The 12,485-nt window shown below is 57.5% G+C and overlaps 2 protein-coding genes across 4 annotated transcripts in view; one reads left to right on the forward strand and one right to left on the reverse strand.

Annotated features, from left to right (window-relative positions):
- The first annotated feature begins 559 nt into the window (after positions 1–559).
- Positions 560–12,485, forward strand: part of ARSG (arylsulfatase G) — a 120,029-nt gene continuing 108,103 nt past the window's right edge. Inside the window, exon 1 of the mRNA XM_072131773.1 lies at positions 560–674. The gene's annotated coding sequence lies outside the window, so the exon portion shown is untranslated. The remainder of the gene's footprint in view (positions 675–12,485) is intronic.
- SLC16A6 (solute carrier family 16 member 6) overlaps positions 10,713–12,485 on the reverse strand; it is a 45,632-nt gene continuing 43,859 nt past the window's right edge. For all 3 annotated transcript variants that reach the window (XM_072131771.1, XM_072131770.1, XM_072131769.1), the window contains exon 6: positions 10,713–11,237. In XM_072131771.1, the coding sequence (XP_071987872.1) occupies positions 11,011–11,237 (227 nt within the window). In that variant the 3' untranslated portion in view covers positions 10,713–11,010. The remainder of the gene's footprint in view (positions 11,238–12,485) is intronic.

The following is a 12,485-nucleotide window of genomic DNA, read 5'->3' on the forward strand; positions in this document are numbered from 1 at the left end:
CTCTTCTCTCCTGGTGACATCACCACCTGCTCTTCTCTCCTGGTGACATCACCACCTGCTCTTCTCTCCTGGTGACATCACCACCTGCTCTTCTCTCCTGGTGACATCACCACCTGCTCCCCTCTCCTGGTGACATCACCACCTGCTCTTCTCTCCTGGTGACATCACCACCTGCTCCCCTCTCCTGGTGACATCACCACCTGCTCCCCTCTCCTGGTGACATCACCACCTGCTCTTCTCTCCTGGTGACATCACCACCTGCTCTTCTCTCCTGGTGACATCACCACCTGCTCCCCTCTCCTGGTGACATCACCACCTGCTCCCCTCTCCTGGTGACATCACCACCTGCTCCCCTCTCCTGGTGACATCACCACCTGCTCTTCTCTCCTGGTGACATCACCACCTGCTCTTCTCTCCTGGTGACATCACCACCTGCTCTTCTCTCCTGGTGACATCACCACCTGCTCCCCTCTCCTGGTGACATCACCACCTGCTCTTCTCTCCTGGCCTCCGACCGCAACAAAGATGGCGGCTCTGGCTTCGATTTACCCATCAGACTTTGCGGCTTATTCCCCGGGTGTTGCCATAGGGACACCGGGGGGCTGTTTGGGGGTGTGGCTGAGATGTAGGAGGAGCCGGCGGCTGTGACTTCCAGGAGACACCGAGGCCTCAAGGTAAGAAACCAACAAGAGCCTGAGAGGAACAGAGCAGGGGCCCCGCCATGCAGGGAAGGGGCCCCGCAGCGCCACCACAGGGGCCCGGCCATACAGGGAAGGGGCCCCGCAGCGCCACCACAGGGGCCCGGCCATACAGGGAAGGGGCCCGGCCATGCAGGGAAGGGGCCCCGCAGCGCCAGCACAGGAGCCCGGCCATACAGGGAAGGGGCCCGACCATACAGGGAAGGGGCCCCGCAGCGCCAGCACAGGAGCCCGGCCATACAGGGAAGGGGCCCGACCATACAGGGAAGGGGCCCCGCAGCGCCACCACAGGGGCCCGGCCATGCAGGGAAGGGGCCCCGCAGCGCCACCACAGGGGCCCGGCCATACAGGGAAGGGGCCACGCAGCGCCAGCACAGGGGCCCAGCCATACAGGGAAGGGGCCACGCAGCGCCACCACAGGGGCCCGGCCATACAGGGAAGGGGCCCGGCCATACAGGGAAGGGGCCCCGCAGCGCCACCACAGGGGCCCGGCCATACAGGGAAGGGGCCCCGCAGCGCCAGCACAGGGGCCCGGCCATACAGGGAAGGGGCCCGGCCATGCAGGGAAGGGGCCACGCAGCGCCAGCACAGGGGCCCGGTCATACAGGGAAGGAGCCCCGCAGCGCCACCACAGGGGCCCGGTCATACAGGGAAGGGGCCCCGCAGCGCCACCACAGGGGCCCGGTCATACAGGGAAGGAGCCCCGCAGCGCCACCACAGGGGCCCGGTCATACAGGGAAGGGGCCCCGCAGCGCCAGCACAGGGGCCCGGTCATACAGGGAAGGGGCCCCGCAGCGCCAGCACAGGGGCCCGGTCATACAGGGAAGGGGCCCGGCCATGCAGGGAAGGGGCCATGCAGCGCCAGCACAGGGGCCCGGTCATACAGGGAAGGGGCCCCGCAGCGCCAGCACAGGGGCCCGGCCATACAGGGAAGGGTCCCGGCCATGCAGGGAAGGGGCCACGCAGCGCCAGCACAGGGGCCCGGTCATACAGGGAAGGAGCCCCGCAGCGCCACCACATCGGCCCGGCCATACAGGGAAGGGGCCACGCAGCGCCAGCACAGGGGCCCGGCCATACAGGGAAGGGGCCCCGCAGCACCACCACAGGGGCCCGGCCATACAGGGAAGGGGCCCCGCAGTGCCACCACATCGGCCCGGCCATACAGGGAAGGGGCCCCGCAGCGCCAGCACAGGGGCCCGGCCATACAGGGAAGAGGCCCCGCAGCGCCACCACAGGGGCCCGGCCATACAGGGAAGAGGCCCCGCAGCGCCACCACATCGGCCCGGCCATACAGGGAAGAGGCCCCGCAGCGCCACCACATCGGCCCGGCCATACAGGGAAGGGGCCCCGCAGCGCCACCACAGGGGCCCGGCCATACAGGGAAGAGGCCCCGCAGCGCCACCACATCGGCCCGGCCATACAGGGAAGGGGCCACGCAGCGCCAGCACAGGGGCCTGGCCATACAGGGAAGGGGCTCCGCAGCGCCACCACAGGGGCCCGGCCATACAGGGAAGAGGCCCTTCAGCGCCAGCACAGTGGCCCGGCCATACAGGGAAGGGGCCACGCAGCGCCACCACAGTGTGGGGGCTCTAGTGTACACGGGGGGCTCTAGTACTGGTGGAGCAGTCTGTAGTGTATACAGGGGGGGCTCTAGTACTGGTGGAGCAGTCTGTAGTGTGCCTGGGGGGCTCTAGTACTGGTGGAGCAGTCTGTAGTGTATACAGGGGGGGCTCTAGTACTGGTGGAGCAGTCTGTAGTGTATACAGGGGGGGCTCTAGTACTGGTGGAGCAGTCTGTAGTGTGCCTGGGGGGCTCTAGTACTGGTGGAGCAGTCTGTAGTGTATACAGGGGGGGCTCTAGTACTGGTGGAGCAGTCTGTAGTGTATACAGGGGGGGCTCTAGTACTGGTGGAGCAGTCTGTAGTGTGCCTGGGGGGCTCTAGTACTGGTGGAGCAGCCTGTAGTGTATACAGGGGGGGGCTCTAGTACTGGTGGAGCAGCCTGTAGTGTATACAGGGGGGCTCTAGTACTGGTGGAGCAGTCTGTAGTGTATACAGGGGGGGGGCTCTAGTACTGGTGGAGCAGCCTGTAGTGTATACAGGGGGGGCTCTAGTACCGGTGGAGCAGCCTGTAGTGTATACAGGGGGGGCTCTAGTACCGGTGGAGCAGCCTGTAGTGTATACAGGGGGGGCTCTAGTACTGGTGGAGCAGTCTGTAGTGTATACAGGGGGGGCTCTAGTACTGGTGGAGCAGCCTGTAGTGTATACAGGGGGGGGCTCTAGTACTGGTGGAGCAGCCTGTAGTGTATACAGGGGGGCTCTAGTACTGGTGGAGCAGTCTGTAGTGTATACAGGGGGGGGGCTCTAGTACTGGTGGAGCAGCCTGTAGTGTATACAGGGGGGGCTCTAGTACTGGTGGAGCAGTCTGTAGTGTATACAGGGGGGCTCTAGTACTGGTGGAGCAGTCTGTAGTGTATACAGGGGGGTGCTCTAGTACTGGTGGAGCAGTCTGTAGTGTACCCGGGGGGTTCTAGTACTGGTGGAGCAGTCTGTAGTGTATACAGGGGGGGCTCTAGTACTGGTGGAGCAGTCTGTAGTGTATACAGGGGGGGGCTCTAGTACTGGTGGAGCAGTCTGTAGTGTATACAGGGGGGCTCTAGTACTGGTGGAGCAGTCTGTAGTGTATACAGGGGGGGCTCTAGTACTGGTGGAGCAGTCTGTAGTGTACCCGGGGGGCTCTAGTACTGGTGGAGCAGTCTGTAGTGTATACAGGGGGGGCTCTAGTACTGGTGGAGCAGTCTGTAGTGTACCCGGGGGGCTCTAGTACTGGTGGAGCAGTCTGTAGTGTATACAGGGGGGGCTCTAGCACTGGTGGAGCAGTCTGTAGTGTATACAGGGGGGGCTCTAGTACTGGTGGAGCAGTCTGTAGTGTACACGGGGGGCTCTAGTACTGGTGGAGCAGTCTGTAGTGTACCCGGGGGGCTCTAGTACTGGTGGAGCAGTCTGTAGTGTATACAGGGGGGGCTCTAGTACTGGTGGAGCAGTCTGTAGTGTACCCGGGGGGCTCTAGTACTGGTGGAGCAGTCTGTAGTGTACCCGAGGGGCTCTAGTACTGGTGGAGCAGTCTGTAGTGTACCCGGGGGGCTCTAGTACTGGTGGAGCAGTCTGTAGTGTATACAGGGGGGGGCTCTAGTACTGGTGGAGCAGTCTGTAGTGTATACAGGGGGGGCTCTAGTACTGGTGGAGCAGTCTGTAGTGTATACACGGGGGGCTCTAGTACCGGTGGAGCAGTCTGTAGTGTATACAGGGGGGGCTCTAGTACCGGTGGAGCAGTCTGTAGTGTACACGGGGGGCTCTAGTACTGGTGGAGCAGTCTGTAGTGTACCCGGGGGGCTCTAGTACTGGTGGAGCAGTCTGTAGTGTATACAGGGGGGGGGCTCTAGTACTGGTGGAGCAGTCTGTAGTGTATACAGGGGGGGCTCTAGTACTGGTGGAGCAGTCTGTAGTGTATACAGGGGGGGGCTCTAGTACTGGTGGAGCAGTCTGTAGTGTATACAGGGGGGGCTCTAGTACTGGTAGAGCAGTCTGTAGTGTATACAGGGGGGGCTCTAGTACTGGTGGAGCAGTCTGTAGTGTATACAGGGGGGGGGCTCTAGTACTGGTGGAGCAGCCTGTAGTGTATACAGGGGGGGGCTCTAGTACTGGTGGAGCAGTCTGTAGTGTATACAGGGGGGGCTCTAGTACTGGTGGAGCAGTCTGTAGTGTATACAGGGGGGGGCTCTAGTACTGGTGGAGCAGTCTGTAGTGTATACAGGGGGGGCTCTAGTACTGGTAGAGCAGTCTGTAGTGTATACAGGGGGGCTCTAGTACTGGTGGAGCAGCCTGTAGTGTATACAGGGGGGGGCTCTAGTACTGGTGGAGCAGTCTGTAGTGTACCCGGGGGGCTCTAGTACTGGTGGAGCAGTCTGTAGTGTACACGGGGGGCTCTAGTACTGGTGGAGCAGTCTGTAGTGTACCCGGGGGGCTCTAGTACTGGTGGAGCAGTCTGTAGTGTACCCAGGGGGCTCTAGTACTGGTGGAGCAGTCTGTAGTGTACCCGGGGGGCTCTAGTACTGGTGGAGCAGTCTGTAGTGTATACAGGGGGCTCTAGTACTGGTGGAGCAGTCTGTAGTGTATACAGGGGGCTCTAGTACTGGTGGAGCAGTCTGTAGTGTATACAGGGGGGCTCTAGTACTGGTGGAGCAGTCTGTAGTGTATACAGGGGGGGCTCTAGTACTGGTAGAGCAGTCTGTAGTGTACCCGGGGGGCTCTAGTACTGGTGGAGCAGTCTGTAGTGTATGCAGGGGGGGCTCTAGTACTGGTGGAGCAGTCTGTAGTGTATACAGGGGGGGCTCTAGTACTGGTGGAGCAGTCTGTAGTGTACCCGGGGGGCTCTAGTACTGGTGGAGCAGTCTGTAGTGTATACAGGGGGGGGCTCTAGTACTGGTGGAGCAGTCTGTAGTGTATACAGGGGGGGCTCTAGTACTGGTGGAGCAGTCTGTAGTGTATACAGGGGGGGCTCTAGTACTGGTAGAGCAGTCTGTAGTGTACCCGGGGGGCTCTAGTACTGGTGGAGCAGTCTGTAGTGTATACAGGGGGGGCTCTAGTACTGGTGGAGCAGTCTGTAGTGTATACAGGGGGGGCTCTAGTACTGGTGGAGCAGTCTGTAGTGTACCCGGGGGGCTCTAGTACTGGTGGAGCAGTCTGTAGTGTATACAGGGGGGGGCTCTAGTACTGGTGGAGCAGTCTGTAGTGTATACAGGGGGCTCTAGTACTGGTGGAGCAGTCTGTAGTGTATACAGGGGGGCTCTAGTACTGGTGGAGCAGTCTGTAGTGTATACAGGGGGGGCTCTAGTACTGGTAGAGCAGTCTGTAGTGTACCCGGGGGGCTCTAGTACTGGTGGAGCAGTCTGTAGTGTATACAGGGGGGGCTCTAGTACTGGTGGAGCAGTCTGTAGTGTATACAGGGGGGGCTCTAGTACTGGTGGAGCAGTCTGTAGTGTACCCGGGGGGCTCTAGTACTGGTGGAGCAGTCTGTAGTGTATACAGGGGGGGCTCTAGTACTGGTGGAGCAGCCTGTAGTGTATACAGGGGGGGGCTCTAGTACTGGTGGAGCAGTCTGTAGTGTACCCGGGGGGCTCTAGTACTGGTGGAGCAGTCTGTAGTGTGCCTGGGGGGCTCTAGTACTGGTGGAGCAGTCTGTAGTGTATACAGGGGGGGCTCTAGTACTGGTGGAGCAGTCTGTAGTGTATACAGGGGGGGCTCTAGTACTGGTGGAGCAGTCTGTAGTGTACACAGGGGGGCTCTAGTACTGGTGGAGCAGTCTGTAGTGTATACAGGGGGGGCTCTAGTACTGGTGGAGCAGTCTGTAGTGTATACAGGGGGGGCTCTAGTACTGGTGGAGCAGTCTGTAGTGTACCCGGGGGGCTCTAGTACTGGTGGAGCAGTCTGTAGTGTACCCGGGGGGCTCTAGTACTGGTGGAGCAGTCTGTAGTGTATACAGGGGGGGCTCTAGTACTGGTGGAGCAGTCTGTAGTGTATACAGGGGGGGCTCTAGTACTGGTGGAGCAGTCTGTAGTGTATACAGGGGGGGCTCTAGTACTGGTAGAGCAGTCTGTAGTGTACCCGGGGGGCTCTAGTACTGGTGGAGCAGTCTGTAGTGTATACAGGGGGGGCTCTAGTACTGGTGGAGCAGTCTGTAGTGTATACAGGGGGGGCTCTAGTACTGGTGGAGCAGTCTGTAGTGTACCCGGGGGGCTCTAGTACTGGTGGAGCAGTCTGTAGTGTACACGGGAGGTTCTAGTACTGGTGGAGCAGTCTGTAGTGTATACAGGGGGCTCTAGTACTGGTGGAGCAGTCTGTAGTGTACCCGGGGGGCTCTAGTACTGGTGGAGCAGTCTGTAGTGTATACAGGGGGCTCTAGTACTGGTGGAGCAGTCTGTAGTGTATACAGGGGGGGCTCTAGTACTGGTGGAGCAGCCTGTAGTGTATACAGGGGGGGCTCTAGTACTGGTGGAGCAGTCTGTAGTGTATACAGGGGGGGCTCTAGTACTGGTGGAGCAGTCTGTAGTGTATACAGGGGGGGGCTCTAGCACTGGTAGAGCAGTCTGTAGTGTATACAGGGGGGGCTCTAGTACTGGTGGAGCAGTCTGTAGTGTATACAGGGGGGGGCTCTAGCACTGGTAGAGCAGTCTGTAGTGTATACAGGGGGGGCTCTAGTACTGGTGGAGCAGCCTGTAGTGTATACAGGGGGGGCTCTAGTACTGGTGGAGCAGTCTGTAGTGTATACAGGGGGGGCTCTAGTACTGGTGGAGCAGTCTGTAGTGTACACAGGGGGGGCTCTAGTACTGGTGGAGCAGTCTGTAGTGTATACAGGGGGGGCTCTAGTACTGGTGGAGCAGTCTGTAGTGTATACAGGGGGGGCTCTAGTACTGGTGGAGCAGTCTGTAGTGTATACAGGGGGGGGCTCTAGTACTGGTGGAGCAGTCTGTAGTGTATACAGGGGGGGGCTCTAGTACTGGTGGAGCAGTCTGTAGTGTATACAGGGGGGGCTCTAGTACTGGTGGAGCAGTCTGTAGTGTATACAGGGGGGGCTCTAGTACTGGTAGAGCAGTCTGTAGTGTACCCGGGGGGCTCTAGTACTGGTGGAGCAGTCTGTAGTGTACCCGGGGGGCTCTAGTACTGGTGGAGCAGTCTGTAGTGTATACAGGGGGGGCTCTAGTACTGGTGGAGCAGTCTGTAGTGTATACAGGGGGCTCTAGTACTGGTGGAGCAGTCTGTAGTGTATACAGGGGGCTCTAGTACTGGTGGAGCAGTCTGTAGTGTACACGGGGGGCTCTAGTACTGGTGGAGCAGTCTGTAGTGTACACGGGGGGCTCTAGTACTGGTGGAGCAGTCTAGTGTATACAGGGGGGCTCTAGTACTGGTGGAGCAGTCTGTAGTGTATACAGGGGGGCTCTAGTACTGGTGGAGCAGTCTGTAGTGTATACAGGGGGGGCTCTAGTACTGGTGGAGCAGTCTGTAGTGTACCCGGGGGGCTCTAGTACTGGTAGAGCAGTCTGTAGTGTACCCGGGGGGCTCTAGTACTGGTAGAGCAGTCTGTAGTGTATACAGGGGGGGCTCTAGCACTGGTGGAGCAGTCTGTAGTGTATACAGGGGGGCTCTAGTACTGGTGGAGCAGTCTGTAGTGTATACAGGGGGGGCTCTAGTACTGGTGGAGCAGTCTGTAGTGTATACAGGGGGGGCTCTAGCACTGGTGGAGCAGTCTGTAGTGTATACAGGGGGGGCTCTAGCACTGGTGGAGCAGTCTGTAGTGTACACAGGGGGGGCTCTAGTACTGGTGGAGCAGTCTGTAGTGTATACAGGGGGGGCTCTAGTACTGGTGGAGCAGTCTGTAGTGTATACAGGGGGGGCTCTAGTACTGGTGGAGCAGTCTGTAGTGTATACAGGGGGGGCTCTAGTACTGGTGGAGCAGTCTGTAGTGTATACAGGGGGGGGCTCTAGTACTGGTGGAGCAGTCTGTAGTGTATACAGGGGGGGCTCTAGTACTGGTGGAGCAGTCTGTAGTGTATACAGGGGGGGCTCTAGTACTGGTAGAGCAGTCTGTAGTGTACCCGGGGGGCTCTAGTACTGGTGGAGCAGTCTGTAGTGTACCCGGGGGGCTCTAGTACTGGTGGAGCAGTCTGTAGTGTATACAGGGGGGGGCTCTAGTACTGGTGGAGCAGTCTGTAGTGTATACAGGGGGGGCTCTAGTACTGGTGGAGCAGTCTGTAGTGTATACAGGGGGGGCTCTAGTACTGGTAGAGCAGTCTGTAGTGTACCCGGGGGGCTCTAGTACTGGTGGAGCAGTCTGTAGTGTACCCGGGGGGCTCTAGTACTGGTGGAGCAGTCTGTAGTGTATACAGGGGGGGCTCTAGTACTGGTGGAGCAGTCTGTAGTGTATACAGGGGGCTCTAGTACTGGTGGAGCAGTCTGTAGTGTATACAGGGGGCTCTAGTACTGGTGGAGCAGTCTGTAGTGTACACGGGGGGCTCTAGTACTGGTGGAGCAGTCTGTAGTGTACACGGGGGGCTCTAGTACTGGTGGAGCAGTCTAGTGTATACAGGGGGGCTCTAGTACTGGTGGAGCAGTCTAGTGTATACAGGGGGGCTCTAGTACTGGTGGAGCAGTCTGTAGTGTATACAGGGGGGGCTCTAGTACTGGTGGAGCAGTCTGTAGTGTACCCGGGGGGCTCTAGTACTGGTAGAGCAGTCTGTAGTGTACCCGGGGGGCTCTAGTACTGGTAGAGCAGTCTGTAGTGTATACAGGGGGGGCTCTAGCACTGGTGGAGCAGTCTGTAGTGTATACAGGGGGGCTCTAGTACTGGTGGAGCAGTCTGTAGTGTATACAGGGGGCTCTAGTACTGGTGGAGCAGTCTGTAGTGTATACAGGGGGGGGCTCTAGTACTGGTGGAGCAGTCTGTAGTGTATACAGGTAGGGGCTCTAGTACTGGTAGAGCAGTCTGTAGTGTATACAGGGGGGGCTCTAGCACTGGTGGAGCAGTCTGTAGTGTATACAGGGGGGCTCTAGTACTGGTGGAGCAGTCTGTAGTGTATACAGGGGGGGCTCTAGTACCGGTGGAGCAGTCTGTAGTGTACCCGGGGGGCTCTAGTACTGGTGGAGCAGTCTGTAGTGTACCCGGGGGGCTCTAGTACTGGTGGAGCAGTCTGTAGTGTATACAGGGGGGGCTCTAGCACTGGTGGAGCAGTCTGTAGTGTATACAGGGGGGCTCTAGTACTGGTGGAGCAGTCTGTAGTGTATACAGGGGGCTCTAGTACTGGTGGAGCAGTCTGTAGTGTATACAGGGGGGGGCTCTAGTACTGGTGGAGCAGTCTGTAGTGTACCCGGGGGGCTCTAGTACTGGTGGAGCAGTCTGTAGTGTACCCGGGGGGCTCTAGTACTGGTGGAGCAGTCTGTAGTGTACCCGGGGGGCTCTAGTACTGGTGGAGCAGTCTGTAGTGTATACAGGGGGGGCTCTAGTACTGGTGGAGCAGTCTGTAGTGTATACAGGGGGGGCTCTAGTACTGGTGGAGCAGTCTGTAGTGTATACAGGGGGGGCTCTAGTACTGGTGGAGCAGTCTGTAGTGTACCCGGGGGGCTCTAGTACTGGTAGAGCAGTCTGTAGTGTATACAGGGGGGGGCTCTAGTACTGGTGGAGCAGTCTGTAGTGTATACAGGGGGGGCTCTAGTACTGGTGGAGCAGTCTGTAGTGTATACAGGGGGGGCTCTAGTACTGGTGGAGCAGTCTGTAGTGTATACAGGGGGGGCTCTAGTACTGGTGGAGCAGTCTGTAGTGTATACAGGGGGGGCTCTAGTACTGGTGGAGCAGTCTGTAGTGTATACAGGGGGGGCTCTAGCACTGGTGGAGCAGTCTGTAGTGTACCCGAGGGGCTCTAGTACTGGTGGAGCAGTCTGTAGTGTACCCGGGGGGCTCTAGCACTGGTGGAGCAGTCTGTAGTGTACCCGGGGGGCTCTAGCACTGGTGGAGCAGTCTGTAGTGTACCCGGGGGGCTCTAGCACTGGTGGAGCAGTCTGTAGTGTACCCGGGGGGCTCTAGCACTGGTGGAGCAGTCTGTAGTGTACCCGGGGGGCTCTAGTACTGGTGGAGCAGTCTGTAGTGTATACAGGGGGGCTCTAGTACTGGTGGAGCAGTCTGTAGTGTATACAGGGGGCTCTAGTACTGGTGGAGCAGTCTGTAGTGTATACAGGGGGGCTCTAGTACTGGTGGAGCAGTCTGTAGTGTATACAGGGGGGCTCTAGTACTGGTGGAGCAGTCTGTAGTGTATACAGGGGGGCTCTAGTACTGGTGGAGCAGTCTGTAGTGTATACAGGGGGGGCTCTAGTGCTGGTAGAGCAGTCTGTAGTGTGCCCGGGGGGCTCTCTTGTACACTAGATGGCGTCGCAGTCAGGACCCCGGCAGGAAGTGCAGTAGACCGGTGTCATCCAAAATAACTTTATTTCAAGGCAATGTGATTGGATCAGGCAGCCCCCAACTCTTCCCCCATAAAAAAAAAAAAATAAAAAAAAGTCCTGAGAGCTCTAGAGGAAGCGTCAGCGCGGGGGTCCATTCGCTCCGTTCCGAAAACCCACCCACAGCAGCTTTTACTAGAATAAATAAATATTTGGTCAAGGTTAATCCTGTTTGTGGCCTGGTGATACATGGCTCCTCGGATTTCAGATTCCCTTTTTCATCATGTCAGGTCCTGAGGGAGGGGCAGCGTTATGGTTCCTGGGGGGCTACACCACGCCGTTGTGGCAGCTTTTGCGGAGACCCTCGGCTTGGTTCATGTCCATCTCCAGAAAGTCCTCCGGAATCTCTCCCGCACATGGCCCAGGGGGCTTCTTCCTGCACAGTCTGGTCCGACACGGCCTCACAAGGGCCAGAAAGAGGGCCCCGAGCGTCATCCCCGCTGCACACGAGTAGAAAGCGGAGCCATAGTTCTGGGTCCAATCCACCAGGACTCCTGAAATGAAGAGCGGGAAAGGCACAAATTACTGGATGACCGACCCACAGACCCAAAAGGAAAAACACATGACCATCCCCCCCCCCCAAATTTCAGGACGTACACATGCACTGGTATATATATAGGTACAGCGCCCCCATCCTCTAGACCAGTGATGGCTAACCTATGGCACTGGTGCCAGAGGTGGCACTCAGAGCCCTTTCTGTGGGCACCCAGGTCATCACCAGAGATGACTCCAGGTATCTTCCTGCAGTCCCAGACAGTCCAGGACTTGCTGTGCACAGAGCCATTTTAAAGTGACAGCTGTACCTGGGACTATTTTCTGCTTTATTTGTGTCCTCAGGGGCTGGTATCAATTAAAACTGACAGAGAAGGGAGTATAAATCACAAATTAAATTTCTGGCACTTTGTGATAAATAAGCGGGTCTTTGTTGTAGTTTGGGCACTCGGTCTCTAAAAGGTTTGCCATCACTGCTCTAGACTATGGTATTACTGGTTACACTGGGGGATGTTATATCACTAGAGCCTCCATAGAGTTACACTGTGACACACGCTCCATGCACTGGTATATAGAGATACAGCACCCCCATCCACTAGACTATGGTATTACTGGTTACACTGGGGGGATGTTATATCACTAGAGCCTCCATAGAGTTACACTGTGACACCGGCTCCATGCACTGGTATATAGAGATACAGCGCCCCCATCCACTAGACTATGGTATTACTGGTTACACTGGGGGATGTTATATCACTAGAGCCTCCATAGAGTTACACTGTGACACACGCTCCATGCACTGGTATATAGAGATACAGCGCCCCCATCCACTAGACTATGGTATTACTGGTTACACTGGGGGATGTTATATCACTAGAGCCTCCATAGAGTTACACTGTGACACAGGCTCCATGCACTGGTATATAGAGATACAGCGCCCCCATCCACTAGACTATGGTATTACTGGTTACACTGGGGGATGTTATATCACTAGAGCCTCCATAGAGTTACACTGTGACACACGCTCCATGCACTGGTATATAGAGATACAGCGCCCCCATCCACTAGACTATGGTATTACTGGTTACACTGGGGGATGTTATATCACTAGAGCCTCCATAGAGTTACACTGTGACACAGGCTCCATGCACTGGTATATAGAGGTACAGCGCCCCCATCCACTAGACTATGGTATTACTGGTTACACTGGGGGGATGTTATATCACTAGAGCCTCCATAGAGTTACACTG

Source organism: Engystomops pustulosus, unplaced genomic scaffold (genome assembly GCF_040894005.1).
Source record: "Engystomops pustulosus unplaced genomic scaffold, aEngPut4.maternal MAT_SCAFFOLD_141, whole genome shotgun sequence".
NCBI lineage: Eukaryota > Metazoa > Chordata > Amphibia > Anura > Leptodactylidae > Engystomops > Engystomops pustulosus.